This window comes from Hypomesus transpacificus, unplaced genomic scaffold, assembly GCF_021917145.1.
Source record: "Hypomesus transpacificus isolate Combined female unplaced genomic scaffold, fHypTra1 scaffold_42, whole genome shotgun sequence".
NCBI lineage: Eukaryota > Metazoa > Chordata > Actinopteri > Osmeriformes > Osmeridae > Hypomesus > Hypomesus transpacificus.
Window position 1 is genome coordinate 1,019,482 of NW_025813938.1, and position 18,747 is coordinate 1,038,228.

The following is an 18,747-nucleotide window of genomic DNA, read 5'->3' on the forward strand; positions in this document are numbered from 1 at the left end:
GCCAAACATGCGTCCTTTAGATAAGATCAACACGAATTAGTTAACTATGTAATTGTCATCTAACATACTATTTGAATGCATAACATTCTGTATTTTATGTCGTCCAAGCATCCTTGGTGGTTGCAATAGCCAACTAACACTTCTTTGGATCACTGGGATTAATTACGCACTGTGGTTAGTCAGAGATATTTTTCACAAAACTTTTACTCTACAAATTCAGAGAAATTGCCACTAAAGATGTCACCTGATTGGGATTGAAAGAATTTCGGATGAACAAGAAACTCCCCCCTCCCCCAGAACAGAAGACCGCCCACCCCAGATTGTCGACCAGAGACCCCTTATAGATTTAAATAGAGGCTGCATTCTCAGACTGACATTCGTTCAACACTGCTACCATAAGCAGATTACTTTTTGCGCTGCTTGTGTCAATACGTGGTTCACTTGGTCTCCATCATGCTCAGGATGCTACGGATCGATCACTTCCACCCTGGTATAATTCTTTTGTTGATATGGCTCTGTCATTTCATGGAAGATCAGAAAGTTCAAGGTAAGTTTGTTAGTTTAATGTGTACTTACAACATTTTCTGGATCCAAATCCGCCAGCTGAATCAGCTGCACTTCGGTTTGGATGAACTTAAAACCATGACAGTGACATAAACTTTTTTTTAAAGGTTCTTTCCATTAATTTTGAATGTCCCAGTATCGGACAGAGCATGTGCAAATGTCTCTATAAAACAGGTGCCATAAGGGTAGTCTCAAACGAATTGTATTTCAAGTTTTTAAAGGTGTTTAGAAATAATTATGAAATTCAACTGTACTATGAAAATTCATTTCTGTACTTTGGGACTTTTGCAAACGGAGTTGTTTTCGTCATTTGAAAATTGGATGTTTTATGTAGGTAAATAGGACAGCCTTTGTCAAAGTTGTGCTAAACAAAGTTTACGGGGGGCGTGGAAGTGTTTAACGATAATGTAGTCTACATGACATTGAGACACACTCAGCTGCAAAACCATTCATGCGGTGGGAATTTCAGCCAGTATTTCCAATATTTCGATTATAATCATCATGTAGCATCCATGTACAAATATCATCTTATGGAGGCGCATTAGAGTTTGGAATAGGATAACTCAGAATATGTTTTCGAAACTTGTAACGTGACTTGGCCAAATGTTAATCTTAATATCATGTTACCAAACCATTGCATTACCTTTGGTGCTCATTTGATTTAGAGGCTTCCTGTGTATGTAAAAAAAAAACAACATTATAATTCAAGCATTATTCTTCTCGTTGCATTGGTCAAGTGACTAAACATTTAGCAGAGCAGTTTCAGAATTTCCACGCTATATCGAGCATGCCAGAACATAGGCCAGTGGCTAGTAGCCTATAGATTTATGTGAATGTCGATTATCTGAGACGCTTGGATTTGACACAGACATACAATAGTGTCTAGACAGTTCAGTTGGTGTCCTGATAACACCTGGTCTCTCAACGTATTGATAGCCTATTTTAAAATGCTTTTATAGTTGTCATTGTATATTTCGACAGTCATTCATTGAATGTCTAGTTGTCTATTTGCACTCGAAAACCTGACAAGTAGCCTACCTCGAACGAGGGAGAGATCCAGATTATACAGACTGCACGTGTTTGTAAACGGTTAGGCGATTTCGGACTTCTATAATACGGACGTGTTTTGTTTCTTGGTTTACAGCTGGTAACTGTTGGTTGCAACAAGGGAAGAATGGAAAATGCCAGGTTTTCTACAAGCCTGGGATAAGCAGAGACGAGTGCTGCAGGGGCGGCAGACTGAGGACTTCTTGGACGGAGGAGGATGTGCCTAACAGCACACTGTTTAGGTGGATGGTCTTCAACGATGGAGCCCCTAACTGCATACCATGCAAAGGTGGTCATTTGTATCTAACCTATCACACTTTGATATTTTTTTTTACGTGATTAAAGCGTGCTTCCGTTTAAACGATGCAAAAAAAAACAGTGTACCGTTTAAGATGCACCGAATTCCCCGTGGATATGTAATGGGCTATTTCGGAATGCATGTTAATCGGGATTTAGAATTAGTCAACCCGCCAGGTGTATAATTACTGCAAGCTGCACTTCCAATCCTTGCCATTAAATAGCGTAACATTCATTTGATTTTAGAAACCTGCGACAATGTGGACTGTGGCCCCGGAAAGAGGTGCAAGATGAACAGAAGAAGCAAACCACGCTGTGTCTGCGCTCCTGACTGCTCCAACGTCACTTGGAAAGGACCTGTGTGCGGATCGGATGGAAAGACGTACAAAGACGAGTGCGCACTCCTGAAATCCAAATGTAAAGGTCACCCGGACCTTGACGTCCAATACCAGGGAAAATGCAAAAGTAAGGAAGTATTTTTTTGAAGCAAACGAAATGTTAAGCTGCACCGCGCTGAAGTGATGATCTCTCAATTCAGGTTACATAATAAATTACAAGATAATCGCTACTGCTGTGGGGAACTACAGGTGGATATATGTCGTTTGAGTTCGCTAGGCTATATGTTTTCAAATAACTTGTTACTAATAACCTTTCCTTTTCTTTTCTTTCACCTTTTCTTTTTTTTTTTTACAGAAACGTGCCGTGACGTCTTGTGCCCTGGTAGTTCCACGTGCGTCGTAGACCAGACGAATAATGCATATTGTGTAACGTGCAATCGGATTTGCCCAGAAGTGACGTCGCCTGAGCAGTATCTGTGTGGAAATGACGGGACCATCTATGCCAGCGCCTGTCACTTGAGAAGGGCAACCTGCGTTCTTGGCAGATCTATCGGAATGGCGTATGAGGGAAAATGCATCAGTAAGTCTGACACTGGATCACTGCTCTAGGCTGTGGTTTTCACAATGCTCTTAGCAAATTGTTTGAGTGCATCTCACAAGTTATAGCCAACATCCCACAGTTATTCGGTATGTTTAAAAACATTCCACTAAAAAGGAATGTTCTAAGTTATGTTTGATTAAGAAATGATAGACAGCTAAGTATTATGATGCTGGCAGCATTTTCCAACCCAACACTACACATGAAGTCAATATTTCAGCAAGATGAATTCAGTTTTTTTTAAAACAATTTCCAAGTACTTCCGTTGTTGTGGAGGTGCCCTTGGTCGAGCTTGCTTTGCAGGAGGTCAGAGATACTGGGTCAGCCAAAGAACTCCAATTAAAATGCATCCCCTCCTCAAGGCAAGACCATAACGTGGCACGCAATTACATGATGCGATGGTGCATCTAACACGGGTTCCCTTCTTGTCTTGCGCTCAGAGGCCAAGTCGTGCGAGGACATCCAGTGCAGCGCGGGGAAGAGATGCCTGTGGGACTCCAGGATGAGCAGGGGTCGCTGCTCGCTCTGCGACGAGGCCTGCCCAGACAGCCGTCCAGAGGAGGCCGTGTGTGCCAGCGACAACACCACCTACCCCAGCGAGTGTGTCATGAAACAGGCCGCTTGCTCTTTGGGAATGCTCCTGGAAGTTAAGCATTCAGGATCTTGCAACTGTAAGTAATCATCCAAGCTAAAGACAAGTCCATGCCCCCCACCCCCTCTCTTACCCTTCCCGTTCCCCACCCCAAAAACCTCAGCTGTAATCCTGAGTCACCTTAGGGTTTCCTCAGTAACTCTTTCTCCTTGGTCCCTTATCTCCCTGCCAAACGTGCTCCCCGTACCCCCTGCCCAGCACATCTCAAGCAAGCAAAGGGACTTGAGAATGGGAGAACTTGCATGATGTTGTCTATGTCGCTGCCTTTTGTTATTTTTTGCATGTCTTCTGCAAAAACAAGTAAACAAAAAACATATATCAATAGGTTAAAGATAATAGTTCCAACATACTCATTTTGGGAGTTTTGGATACGCTAACGCCATTAAACTAACAAGTATATAAAGGAGACTAACTTTTATTTTGCAGTTTAACAATCGTGGTAAATTTAAAGTCTAGCTGAGTTAGCTCATCCTCTGGGATCTGCTGCTTAACCGAGCAGGTTCCAGAAGTTTCCAGCTGTTTCTTCATTGTCATAGTGTTTTCTTTTTGGAATAGAGAGACATATTAGAGATCTTAACAGCTTGTGAACCCAGAGGTCACGTTAGTAATTTCATGTTAATCATGTATTTATTTTTTGTTTTTGCTTTTGGCTGTAATCAATCAATTCAAAATGCACTATATCATGTGACAAACATCACTTTTCCAACATGTCAAGGAAAACCGAATATATTTGCATAATCCATATATGTGCATAAGGTGATTGTAACATTGGTGCCAGACCAAACCTTATCATACTACGTAAAAATATATAAATGTGAGCTATAACCTCCGTAAGGTTGGGCTGCCATCAGACTTTGCAACATCCTCAAGGAATATCAATTTTCAAAATGTATTTTCAATTTTCACCATAAAATAGTTTTTATTTCTTCTACATCCTCTCCACTCTGACTGCCAACCTTAATGTAACCGTGGTAACCGTGCCTTAAGGTTTAAGATCAACTCTATGAAGGGACCAACTTTATAATCACCTCATGGGTCAAAGAAAAGTGTCATTTTACAGTTTGCTGGATAAGCAGAAGGAAGCTTGTAGGACAACACAATCTCATCTATCTTCTACCGTCAGACAAATTAACACTTATCTGCTGACTTTGTGTGCTGTTTTAAGTGAATGTGTCTACCTGAGTAAACATACAGTACATATATATATATATATCTATATCGAAAATATCTATAGGGATTTATGAGGGATTGCCTGTTTATATTTTTGCTCTTGCTTGTGTGCTTTTTTCATTTCCAATTGTTAAACTCTTGTGTAGAAAAAAAAATACCTCAAAACTGTGTTGCTGACCTTTGACCTGCCTGCTACTGGTCAGGCTGTAACAGTCTCCTCCCACTGACTGGCAGCAACAGTATTTCTGACACAACAAGGACACGTAAATGAGCAAAAGCCTAGAACACAGGGGCACTTTTGTGTGTGTGTGTGTGTGTGCTTTTAAGTCGAGTGTATGGCTGCTTCCAGGAATTGCCAAACAAGACCTGAGACATTGGACGCTTCACCCCCCTCGAGCCGCTCGCCCCCGCCACTCCCACCCCCTCCCTCTCTCTCCCTCGTCACAGCCCTGACTACCTAGTGTGTGTAAATAGGGTTGCATAACTGGGGGGATGCCCACAAATGCATTATGGACTGCCAAGTTGCATAATGATCCCAAACACATGGCTGTAATGGGGATTTGAAGGGGGATTTTTTGAGAACATTCAGTCAGTGATATTCTGCGCTGTTGTGGTACCTATTCATACAACAGTTGCCATGTATTCTCCCATGTAGCCATCACAGAAGACCAGGAGGAAGATGAGGAAGAGGAGGACCCTGACTACATGGCATTTATCCATTTGTCATCTTTACTGGACGGATAGGCGATCGACAGTAGGGGGAAAGTCGTAGGGCAAGGAATCATGTCCTGCACACGTGTATGCTTATTTATTTTTTAAAGAAAAAAAAAAGTATACATATAGTCCAGTCTGATAGATGTTTATTTATACTGTGTTTCGTGTTTTATAATTTATACATTTACAATGTCAGGCTTCCTATCTACCATGATATCTTGAGTTACCACTTTTTTTTTCTTTCGTTGTCTGTTTTACTTTTATTTTTTATTATGAAGAAATGTATTTGTCCAAAGAGAAGCAGTGATATTTATTTGTTGTGTACCGTGTAAGTATAAGCCTTCTGCAAGCTGTAAATTGCATTCCCTGAGCTGTAAAAATCTGCTTATTACTGTCAAATCTTTATCACAGATGTTTATGTCACACATAAATGCATGTTTAGCCTGTGTGTTTATTTATTGGAAACCTGTCAATCATTATGTACAGAAATGTTTCTGGTTTGTTTACAACTCATTATAACTGACCAAAGGGATTCTCTCAATGGTTCTGCAACGGTACTTTATATGATGCAGCATTGTAACTAATCCCTTGTTTATCCTTTATCCATTAGTTATACCCAACGGTAATGACAAATATTATTCAATAGCAGTATTTAATATTTTTCACTAGAACAGAGATGGGTTTTGGACAATACTTGATTTCTTTGGAAAAAAAAATGTGCCATTAACATGTGTGCTGTCTTCTTGCCAATGTGTTGCTCCAAACGGCTCCTCCGGAGCTTACAGGATGATGTATAAGCAGTACTTACCGCTATATCAAACCGTATTACTTTGCTTCTCACACTATTTTTCAGAATGCATTTTTATTTCCAAACATCACAAAGGAAATACAAAATTCAGTTATAAATATATAGTTTTGTATTTTTTTATGTAAATGTCATATGTACATAAAAAGTTTGATGGTATTTGTACATATATGAAGAGTTAAACAATTAAACTGTTTTTTCCTTAAACTTTTGACTCGTATATTGCATTTCATTCTTGGTACATATGGTATTAATGTTCAGCTGTCCAGTCCTTAAACACTAACATATGACCATTCATTCCAACACCTACACAACAGTTATAAACAGTTCAAAACAGTGCCTTAGCATTAGCTGTCAATGTAGTAGTAGAGGAGGTGGAAAACTGTATTGAAGTATGGAACAACAAAACAATCTGTTAAATTAGCTTTAACCTACACTTTCATCAAACATGCTTCCATATCTTCCTAAAATCCTAGCAGATGTTTTTAACATGAGAATGCATGTTTATAAGGAAAAATACCTTGATTAGGAATCTTGAGTAAACTGATTTGAGAGGCAATTAAGAAATAAAAGCATTACTCAAATGAGTAATTGTGATGCATGAATCACCGTGTAAAGACGGAAGTCAATTTACTGATTACAGCAATTATACATTGGTTGCAAAGTTAAACTCCCAGCGTCTGACATTTTATGAGCTGTCGCTGTCAGACGGAATCGCGATTTACTTTCTGAACTTTGTCGGACTCCGTAGTGTAGCCGTGTTGACAAAATTATGGCGTCCTCAATGTCACTTCTTGGGTTAGGACGTCTCTTTCTGCTGAATTCAGGCACAAAAATATTTCTGAATAACTCCAGGTAATGGCGTGTCCTTTTCTTATAAGACTTTGTCCCTATTCATGATCATTTAAATTGTGTCAATGTATGCACCGTCCATACCATTCCAAGCCAGGTAAATGAAGATGGCTAGCTTAGCAAATGTGCTACTTAGCTGTCAGCTAGCTAGTGCTAGCTGGCTAACACTGGATACACACCGCTAATTATGCTACTCTAAAATGTCAAGCTTCATCACTTGAACATCTATTAAAGATGCTTGCTGGATTTGAGGCTTACGAACTTTTGGGGAACCAAATCTAAACTGCACTGAATTTGCAAGCCAGGAACTCTATGCGTGTCCTCTGGTAATTTGGTAGCAAAGGTGGCTACATAGCTAGTTTACATATGGGTGGTAGTGCAGTGGTCTGGCCTTGCTAAGAGAACGTAGCTTGGTAGCTAGTTAGCTAGCTAACGACATTAACAAAGACTACAAGTCAGGTTTTCAATGTATCTAACCCACAAAATCGCTCAACATGTTTAAAATGGTATCCTGAAATATCATTCAAGGCAATCTGATATATTTTCACGCGTTCACAGACTTCCCTCTCTTGGCAGTCACTCGGCTAGAATATATCCAGGTGAAAGGAGAACCATGTCCTTGGTGAGGTAGTGGGTCTGCTGCATCATGATCTCACTCCGTCATCTTCAGGATGTTGGCATGGTCTCAGTATAGTAATGCTTCTGCAATACGCTGTGCTTCTGTATCGTCTGAGTAGCTTGTGAGTCAGGGCGCTGTCCAGGAATGGATGTAAAAACTATTATCCTATAGCCTGTTGTTGATCATTTCAAAACTGGTATTTGTAACGTGGCTTGCACTGGATTACTTTTTAGGTCAAATGGACCAAATGGGTTTGTATAGTCTTGATGTAGTTTCGGGGTACATTTCCAATAGCTCCCTGCCCTGGTTCTATCTTTACTGACAGTTAGTATTAGGGAAACTAGGCCTATATTTCTATTCAAACATTTTAGCAGAACACCACCTGCCAGCTCAACCAATCACATTTGATATCTTTGTCCAAGATAATTTGAGACGCAGACATTATCCTGAAGACTAGGACCTGTTATTTGTTGAAGTCTTCTCCGCATGGCCTGCTGGCTCAGCACACAGGCCCCAGAGCTGTCGTTCTCCTGCTGGCTGTACTTCCCCAGCCGAGGCAGCGGGGTACACAACAGTATCGTGACAAGCTGAACCCTGTTCGCTCACAGAGAGCCCACACAGTCCCCGCCACGGACCCGGTGACAGTTGGTCGTTGGGCCAGCAGTTTGTCAGTAGCAGGCGAGTGGGAGCTTGCCAGAAAGGCTCCAGACAGAACTAATGGGGGGAAAAAACAAACTCTCCCCCCTCCCCCCTACTCTCTCCTTTCACTCTCTGCCCCTACACCTCCTCCAGAACAGCTAGCCTAATTGCTGTCGTGGTAGCCTTTTTACGTAATTTCTTTTTTGCAGCTTGTGCCTTTTTTCCCCTTGCTTCTGCCGTTTTAAATGTCTCTCCAACTGTCTGTTTTGCAGATTAACAAGCACCTCGGCATGGAGGCTTGCAGAGAAACAGGGACAAGACACGCAGCTCATCACTGTGGATGAGAAACTGGTGAGGATCTCTCCCTGGTTGGAAACCTACCAGAGTTTTGGAAGAATGTTAATCGATGTGAAACCAAGCTTTCTCTTTTCCTTTCAAATGTGTCGGCATTCCGGTGACTACATTTGACACAAATTGTGGCCTTGGCAAAACATTGCCTAGTGAATGTTGAAAGCATATAAGCCTGGTACCACAAATAACGGCAAAGAACGCAGCATTATAAGGGAGTACTGAAATACTCCCTTTTCAAGCATGTAGTTCTGAAGGTAACTATCATGGTGCCCTAAGAAATAGCCTGGCCTTTGGGGGCGTACATGCAACAGCCTTTAGCTAATTTAGTTTCATCTCACCACCTGGTGTCTCCGTCTTAGTCTAAACACTGATAACCTGACCCACAGGCCCACTTTGAAGCTGCCGGGGTTGGCACAGATTTCAGAGTACATTATGGTTTTGATTGCGCAAGGGTTAGAAGATGATGAAACTGTTTAAATCTAAAGGGCTAGAAAAAGAGGGTGTGAAGGCTGAGATATGCAGCAACAGAGTCCAAGCAACGTGCGTTTCTTCAGTATGTTTTAACTTTCATATGATAGGAGCCAACGAGAAGACTAGACATTGCATGATGGTGATACTATGAGACTCTGACAGAAGTCAGAACCTTCACACGAGTGCAGAACCTTCTGTCTTGTGCAGGGTTCATCTCCCTTTCAGGCCTGTGCAGTATGCACAGGAAAAGACCAATATCGGTCGACGTGTAGTACTAGGTTCCTCCAATCAAACGCGTTTGGCCCATAAGACAGACAACAGTTGTCACGATCAGGCTCCTCTGATCTGGATGGGGCTCATGTTCTGGCTGTCAGGAGTCGCCTCAATGTTTCATCTACAACTTTTTAAACAGACTTATTGGATCAGTGGGTTGTTGTATATGAGAGTAATATTACTTTCTTATCTTATTTTAACTGAACCACTTATGTGTAAAAGCTCATTGTTGTTAATTGTTGTCACATTTCCTGTTGAAATACAAGACAGGAGGAGGAAAACTTGTTGGGAGTGAAAAATTAACTGGTGTTGAATTTAATTGTCATAGCTTGCTTGTCAGCACACAAGATATCGCCCACCTGCAATTCACCTCTCACCAGCTACTAAAATTATGCTGTCTGTTCTTTTGCGAACACAAAACACTGCGCGGCACGAAGCACCAAACATTCCCCGCAGCCCGAGGCTCGTCTGCTCTCAATAGCTGCGGAGGAACAAATCGACCGTGTCGAAAAACGTCAGAAAAACCTGCGTGATGGGGACTCTGTCCCAGAACCGTCCATTCTGGTGTCTGCTCTGCACTGACCCGCTTTTGTTAGTAATTACTGTTTGATTAAGCATGCTGGTGTGGCCCTGGGGCCAGGAACCGATACACTGCTTCACACGGACATCCTCTGGGCCGCCACAGAAGGACACAGACAGACTGGCAAATTAGACGGACTGCTGATTTGCTTTTTCCCCGGCCCTGTCCACAAATAACCTCCATACCCCTCTTCCCTGGCTCCTTGGAGACTTGTGGGAGTTCTGAAGATGTTTAATCGGTGCAAAGAAGATGGTTGAAAATACCAGGCCATCCAATTACAATGCTGTGTGTTCCCTGTCCAGACCAGGACAAAGTGTTGGGAGTGTTCCCCTGGGACTGCTTTGGGACAGGGCCTGGCTTACTGCCTGTCTGCTTTGGGACAGGGCCTGGCTTACTGCCTGTCTGCTTTGGGACAGGGCCTGGCTTACTGCCTGTCTGCTTTGGGACAGGGCCTGGCTTACTGCCTGTCTGCTTTGGGACAGGGCCTGGCTTACTGCCTGTCTGCTTTGGGACAGGGCCTGGCTTACTGCCTGTCTGCTTTGGGACAGGGCCTCACTTACTGCCTGTCTGCTTTGGGACAGGGCCTGGCTTACTGCCTGTCTGCTTTGGGACAGGGCCTGGCTTACTGCCTGTCTGCTTTGGGACAGGGCCTGGCTTACTGCCTGTCTGCTTTGGGACAGGGCCTCACTTACTGCCTGTCTGCTTTGGGACAGGGCCTGGCTTACTGCCTGTCTGCTTTGGGACAGGGCCTCACTTACTGCCTGTCTGCTTTGGGACAGGGCCTCACTTACTGCCTGTCTGCTTTGGGACAGGGCCTGGCTTACTGCCTGTCTGCTTTGGGACAGGGCCTCACTTACTGCCTGTCTGCTTTGGGACAGGGCCTGGCTTACTGCCTGTCTGCTTTGGGACAGGGCCTCACTTACGGCCTGTCTGCTTTGGGACAGGGCCTCACTTACTGCCTGTCTGCTTTGGGACAGGGCCTCGCTTACTGCCTGTCTGCTTTGGGACAGGGCCTGGCTTACTGCCTGTCTGCTTTGGGACAGGGCCTCACTTACTGCCTGTCTGCTTTGGGACAGGGCCTGGCTTACTGCCTGTCTGCTTTGGGACAGGGTCTCACTTACTGCCTGTCTGCTTTGGGACAGAGCCTGGCTTACTGCCTGTCTGCTTTGGGACAGGACCTGGCTTACTGCCTGTCTGCTTTGGGACAGGGCCTCACTTACTGCCTGTCTGCTTTGGGACAGGGCCTGGCTTACTGCCTGTCTGCTTTGGGACAGGGCCTCACTTACGGCCTGTCTGCTTTGGGACAGGGCCTCACTTACTGCCTGTCTGCTTTGGGACAGGGCCTCGCTTACTGCCTGTCTGCTTTGGGACAGGGCCTGGCTTACTGCCTGTCTGCTTTGGGACAGGGCCTCACTTACTGCCTGTCTGCTTTGGGACAGGGCCTGGCTTACTGCCTGTCTGCTTTGGGACAGGGCCTCACTTACTGCCTGTCTGCTTTGGCACAGGGCCTGGCTTACTGCCTGTCTGCTTTGGGACAGGGTCTCACTTACTGCCTGTCTGCTTTGGGACAGGGCCTGGCTTACTGCCTGTCTGCTTTGGGACAGGACCTGGCTTACTGCCTGTCTGCTTTGGGACAGGGCCTCACTTACTGCCTGTCTGCTTTGGGACAGGGCCTGGGTTACTGCCTGTCTGTGGCCGATCACCCTTTCTCCTTTCACATAGACAACACAAGAATTTAAAGCGCTCATGAAGTTTGTTAGAGTTGTCTGAAGTCACTGGGGTTTGATGAGTTGGAGAGGGAGGTGGTGAGAGTGAAAGACGCGTAGGAAGGAAGAGTGGAGGACAGCACTGAACTGGCACCTACAGCGCATCTTTGGGTCATCTGATTGATTTTACACAGAAGTTAAGTTTGCCCACGATGTATATGAAGGATAAAAAATAGTTATTTGGAGCTAGTGTTTCAAATACAGGCCCCTGGTGTCAGTCTGTAGCAAACCCCTCAGACAGTTCAGAATCACAACAAACTTAGAGGAATTCCACCGAACATTATTTTGAGTGGGAGTTAAAGCCTGCAGAACAGGGGTGCAGACTCTGGGCCCGTCTAGGGGGTGACTCAGGGGAACAGTCGAACCCTCATACCTCCCTCCCTCCCACCCATCATCCTCTCTTTTCCACCCATCCTTCTCTCTCCCTCACTCCTGTCCACACAGACCTCTCAAGTGTCTGTTTTGTCTGGTTGTCCCCTTGTGATGTGAGCCTGTGGAAAAAAAGTCTCACGACTTGAGACGAGGGGTGGAGGGGAGGGGGGGGGAGGGAGGGGGTCAGAGGACAGGGTTCATTGTTTGGGGGGGTGGGGGGGGGGGGGGGGGGGTCATCATTTGAATTGTAGACTTTCATCTAGACTGCACACTTATAAGTAGAGAGCATCTCTTCAAGGGTCCTTCAGAGTGAGGAAACGGCATGTTGCTAGCTGGACAGAAGTGTTTGCAGTACGGATTAAGAGAAACTTTGCCTGTTCTCTCCTCTTTAGCTTTGCAAGGAACCCCATTAGGAACCCATCAGGAACCCCTTTAACCCCTAACCCGATTTCAAAACGGATACAAAATTATTTGAAATCAAGGCCATTTCTATTTAGTCTCATGCTTTGTCTACTTAAACACGCTTTTAAATCCTTGCCTTTTCATCAATGAAATGCTTTGTAAATGTTATAGCTTTGAACCTGGCCAGTGGGTTTTTACTTGATCACCTATGAAACTTAAAATTGCTAATAGAATGATTACTATTAGTGTTACAGTATTTCAAGCCTATTTTTTTTTTATTACTTGTCACAGCCCCCTCAAAGGCCAGGCGGCATTTAACCCCAGGTTAGCCTGGATGTATGATGTCTCTAACAGAGGTTGCAGAGAGAATAAATAAACTAGCTGGTAACGTAGCACTGGGCAGATGAGACCCTGCCCCCCTCCCTCACCCCGTCTCACTGCCCCCCTCCCTCACCCCGTCTCACTGCCCCCCTCCCTCACCCCGTCTCACTGCCCCCCTCCCTCACCCCGTCTCACTGCTGTAGTGTGTAACGTGAGAATTAAACCATCCTGGCCGCCATCTGCTCCTTGCTTCCCTGCGCAGTCACTCCTTCACAGAAGCAAAACCTCACTATATTTACGTCTGTGGGAAACGCCCCTACAAGTCCGATCGGTAATTGGCACACTTTTCACACTTCAAAGATGAGCGAAGAGGGGAAACTCTCGAGGGCGATGAGTGAAATCTGCATCCTTGAAACGGTTTTCCGGCTGGAGGGGTTAAGGGTGTGATGTTTTAGCTTTCTTTTGACCTAGCGCTGATTCGCCATGATTCAGCTTGGCTGACCTGTTGACCCCCGCACATCAAACCATGCCGGCTGCAAAGTTGTGGTTTTGGCATATGGTGGTCCAGGCAGTACACACCGTCAAAGGATAAGGTGTCCAGTCTCTCAGCACACCCGTCAGATCCACCCTCCTCCTCCGCCAAAACATCCTGATAGCTGAAAGCCCCGTGTGACAGACACACACAGGCAACTTCATTATCAAGCCTGGTTTCCCCTCATACTTTACAAAGGGTTTTTGACAAGAAGTTTGATTCGCCAGTTTGTCAAAAGCAGACAGAATTGCCCTGTGTCTGGTTAATGTCAAGTAGTAATGTTTAAACATTCAGTTGTTTTAACATTTTCAGTGAGTGATTCATTGTTTAGTCATATTTGGCTTTTGGGAATTTCCTGGGTAATTGAATTTGCAGACAAGCAGTTCAGAGAAGACCCACTACTTTCGTCTGTACTAGTCTTCATCTTCATGTTGTCAGTTGCTTGGGCCCTGGCTCTTTAATATGAACTCGTTTTCAAAGCCCAAAACAGATGATATTGCCATTGGAATCTAAGTATGTAATGCAGCTTGACGTTTTTACTAAATGAAATCCTAGACAAGCAAGTCATTTTTTTTTTATTCATTGGCTTTGAACCCATATCATGCTTTACTTTCTAAAACCAGTCCCTGATGTTTTAAGTAATGGACTCAAACCAAAGGAGGAGAGAGATGATTGTATTTCTGGAGGACAAGCAGTACTGACAGGCACAAAACATTTGGTCTGTCATAACAATAATAATATTAAGCTAACATCTTGGTTATGCATTTAGATTAATCTTCTTTTCTTTTATGCCACCTTTGTTTTTTCTCTCATCAGTACATGTCCTGTTCCTTTTGGACCAGACCTGTAGTTCCTGTCAGAATATTTCAACATTATTTTATGGGATTGACTGGTTCAAAATGGGTCCAGTTCAGACGGCAGTTGAGTAAACTATTAAAGTATCTTAGGGTAAGTGGGGACACTGACCTGAGAATCAGTGAGTGGTGGATGGATTTGAGGAGCGAGGAAACTGTAGCTTAGTCAGATCACATCAGACAAATGTAGTTCACTCAGTATTTTCGTGGTCAGAATGTTCTGTTATACCAGTTGGCATGAAGAACCATATTTCTCATGATTATCTGGGATGATTTCAATCCATTTATCTTTTTGGGTAAAAAGGTGGCGAGTTTTTACAACTTGTAAAAACTTGTTTACACTGAGGTCTCCCACCCTGGGTCTTTGTGGAGTTTTTGGAAAAGCGACGCTCAGACGTGCAGTATTGCTCTGACAGCCTCAGGACACCAGCCCCCTTGCTCCTAATTCTCAGACAGAGTCTGGAGGTGTCAGAAATATCGACACGCTTTCACGTGATGGAGATTTTGCCAGCCTTCTCCCCCCTTTTCTTAAGCCAGGCTTTCTGCCTGCTCTGCCAGGTATTGTCGGCTGTGTGAATAGTGTCAAACTTCATAGTTCTCATTTTACTTCCTGTACGTGGCAGAAAAAGGGCTTGCCCTGTGGGTTTTCCTTTTGTGACGGTCCTCTCTAGTCTTCCTGGGAACCCGCCTCCTTCACCCTCTGAGGCCCTCAGGTTTTGTGCTTGTTGTGCCGGTAGCCCTCCTAGCTTTTACACTAATGTATGCAAGCATATTATTCCCCCCCTCAAAAGAAGTCTAGACGTATTTTTCTTCAGGACAGTGTGAGGAATATCTGCTGATGATACTAAGGACGTTTCTATATGTTTGAGTCTTCGACACTCCCAGCTTATGATTTAGGGTCTGTTACAACTGGAGAGATTATCCAGCCACGTGAAGTGGTTGGTGTAGCATGCTTAACCGTGGACCTGTGTGTTAATCCCAGGGGCGTGTGATCTGGGATAAACACTAATGTGTCTGGAAGAGTGATGTTCCTGCGTTTGTCTTAGAGAGCGTTCTCACAGGGACCTGTAGCACACAGTACTGTCAACCACTAAGAGACCTCAGAACGAGCATGCGGTTGTCCTGATCCAACCACACCAGTAACGAATGGTTCTATTAAATCATAAATAAGCTTTTATAACTGTGGAAGTGGCCCTGATGTAAGTATTTGGCTGAAAACTCCCTACAAATGTTTTGTAAGAACAAAGCTTTGATGGGTTTGTCCTCTGAAATACAAGGCGCCTGGGGAAAAAACTAAACATCAGTTTCAAACCCCAAAATAGTAAAACGTCTTTATCACATTCAGGTCCAAGCCTTTTGTTCCTGTAACAAGAAACGCTCTTGTGAAATCTTCACCGTATTTGATGACTTGTCGATGCTTCTGAGATCAAACAGATCTGGGTTCCTTCGTTTTTCCCGCTCTGACCGTGTGTTATTGTGTCATGAACCAGCCCTTCTGCTGAAAAGAGGCCGTTTTCCTCTCCAGTGTGAATTGTTAAGGTTAAGTAGATGGGGCAACCGGAAATAATGAGTACTCTTGAAGTGCCTGCCCCCCCCCCCTCACTCACCCTTCCCTTTCTTCATGAAAGGTTAGCCATTTTTTTTAAGCGGAGATCTTGTGTGAATCATTTTAACACAGTTTAGATCTTGAGGTGTATTAAAATTGTTGTTTCAGTGAAGCAAACTGTATTTTAACGACCGAGTCTGTAATTTTGCCGTCTTAACATCGGGTGGCAGGGAAGTTTTCTGCAGCACAGTTAGCGAGTGGGCCTTTTGTGTGGAGTTCATGCAAAAAGGACCCCCTTTATACAAATCAACTGGCAGATGACAGACAATGATGAAAATTTGATTCTTTGAAGTTGTAATGGGCATTGAAATGTGTGAAATTCTTGTATTGAAAGGGGAGCGTTCTGCCAGGGTGAAGCTTGGGTGGCGGCAGGCTGGGAGGTTTGTCTGTGTTTTGTCGCAGACTTCCCATCACTTGTTTGCTAATTCCCTAAAGAATTGGACAGGGTCTTCTATAGGAGACTGAAGGAGCTTTAGCTGCCCTGGAATATGCATATGACACCCAAAGTGCACCAGCTCCCTCCCATCCTTTTCAGACTTTTTTTTTCCCTTCGGTTTTCTTCTATAGACAGTTATGCTTGTGGTCTATTTATTTTTATTTTGTAGAGTTGCATCAGCCTGCTGCGTCGGCCTATTTTTACATTTATAAATGTATATTTGCAGTTTGGATACAGTCATTAAACATTTATATTTAAAAGGTAGGTTAGGTGATATGGCCTAAAATTCATATTGTTCTTATTTCTCCAAAACATTTAGAAGGAGTGCAAGGTATTTAAGGCAAGGCTCTGGTAATTAAAAAAAACGTAAAAAGAAATTATTTGTTCTATACTGTATTTGTCTAATTTCATGTCCGTATTTTGCCAGTTGTAAAGCACACCACGCTGAACACGTTCCACTATACCAGCCCCTGCAACGCACACAATCACACCGTGAATTAGCCTTCCTAACCGTCAGTAAAAGGAAGACTGATCAGGGCGTCAAACCAGAGAGGGAAATCAGTGTTTTTAATATCTCTATTAGTGTGTATTTTTTATGTTCAGGAGACTCTATTGTTGTGTATGAACATGGTAAATGTTGGGCGGTCTTTGGTCTTTGTTTTGTCGTGTCCCTGATCCAACCACACTTTTTTCCCCTGTGTGATTTTGTCATCATTACGGGATGGCAGTGAACCATTAAGTCATTATCAATGGTCCACTTAATAGAACGATATCCATTGTTTGTCTAAAAGGAACTCATGCATGCTCGTCCAGCAGCTAGTGGGAGGGGGGGGGGGGCTTTGCTGTCTGGGAAAATAGTAAAATGGGATCTCTCCATCCGTCTCAATTTCAAAAGTTAATCGGAAGGTCAGTGAGACCGGGGAAATCTCTTTGATGGCTGAAGTTTGGTTTGATTTTCGCAACCAAAGGATTTCAAGTCCCATTCAATTATCAGACGATGATATGTTAATACTTTTTAAAAGAATGAACGATGCCCGTTACTTGTAATCGTGAATGTTGTTGCAACAAACGTAATTAGTGAGTGTTTTATGTGCTTTGCCCTCTCCTCAGGACATCACAACCTTGACAGGGGCTCCGGAGGAGCACATCAAGAATCGCACGGTTCGCATTTTCGTGCCGACACGTACCGCCATGCAGTCAGGCATCAACAGCACCAGGAAGTGGAGGCTGGACTTCGACACCAGGGAACGATGGGAGAATCCACTCATGGGATGGGGCTCCACGTAAGTCTGCAAACCTACACTTGGTTGTCTAAATCCTCTCTCAAAAAGCTATATCAGAATCTTTTATATTCACGATTTTCCTCCACGTTTGTGGCTGTTTGGAAAATCCCCACCTGGTGAAAGGGAATCAGATGTTATAAAGCTAATTAATGGACTCAAATGCTAAAATGTTAAGACTGATTTAGCATGCCTCACCCCTGTCTTACAGAGCTGATCCGTTATCCAACATGGTGCTTAACTTCAGCTCCAAGGAAGACGCAATCGCCTTCGCAGAGAAAAACGGTATGCCAAAGCTACCCTTCCCCTCTCTGTAACTTCGTTAGGTTAGAGGTGCCAGTTATGTGTTAAGTATGTGGAAGTATGTGCTGTTTAAACAACAGGATGTAGATAACTGCAGTTCTGTCTATACACAGACCTCTGATGTCTTCGAAGCACCTCAATTGTGATTGGAACCAGTCCAAAAGGAATATACGAAGCTGTCCACTGCCGCGTTGCTTATTCAAGCTGTTTGTTTTTGCAGGTTGGAGCTATGATTTAACAGACAAGAGGACATCGAAGCCCAGGGTGAAGTCATATGGAGCCAACTTCTCCTGGAACAAGAGGACGAGGAGGTCCGCTAAGTAAACCGATGACACCCATCTGCTAGTCTTGGTTCATCGCATTGCTCAGTGACAATTCTGTATCATAACATTCTGAATTCTGAAAGTAAATAAATAATTACATGTTAACTATGAATGTTTTAATTCTTTTTTTGACCTATTGTTCAAGAAAAGGGATTTGGGGGTTCTTTTGAGAGTGTTTCAGAAGACGGGAAGTTATAATGTTGTTCTCAGCACCACCTTCCCCCACTTGGAAGAGTTTTCTAGATATTTAATTCAAGGTTGAAACATTGGGAGCATTGAACTGCTAGATCATATTAAATGGACTTGGATGGTTGGAAGTTGGAGGTAAATTACTTGACATTTCGTTTGAGAGAACTCATTGAACACATGTAAAACTCAACAATCTGATAAACACAAAAAAACAATACAGCCAGATTGAAATTATATTAGCACAGGCACACACAACTGTGTTGTGATTCAGGTAAACTGTTGTGTCCTTAAATACAGCCATCATGGCTCTTACTCTGACAACAGCTATACAGGCAGTAGAAGGATTGTTGACGATCAATGTATTAGTCCTGATGAATCAAATGAGCCATTGAA

The 18,747-nt window shown here is 43.7% G+C and overlaps 2 protein-coding genes across 2 annotated transcripts; both read left to right on the top strand.

Moving 5' to 3' along the window:
• Positions 1–358: 358 nt before the first annotated feature.
• fsta (follistatin a) lies at positions 359–6,392 on the top strand. Its single transcript, XM_047016806.1, has 6 exons — positions 359–547; positions 1,709–1,900; positions 2,155–2,373; positions 2,602–2,826; positions 3,285–3,515; positions 5,322–6,392. The coding sequence occupies exons 1-6, from the start codon at positions 454–456 to the stop codon at positions 5,408–5,410; spliced, it is 1,050 nt and encodes a 349-aa protein (XP_046872762.1). The 5' UTR covers positions 359–453; the 3' UTR covers positions 5,411–6,392.
• Positions 6,393–6,877: 485 nt separating this feature from the next.
• ndufs4 (NADH:ubiquinone oxidoreductase subunit S4) lies at positions 6,878–18,277 on the top strand. The gene is made up of 5 exons (XM_047016826.1): positions 6,878–7,040; positions 8,568–8,646; positions 17,370–17,542; positions 17,751–17,824; positions 18,063–18,277. Exons 1-5 carry the CDS (start codon positions 6,958–6,960, stop codon positions 18,164–18,166), a joined length of 513 nt encoding a protein of 170 aa, XP_046872782.1. The 5' UTR covers positions 6,878–6,957; the 3' UTR covers positions 18,167–18,277.
• The last annotated feature ends 470 nt before the right edge of the window (positions 18,278–18,747 follow it).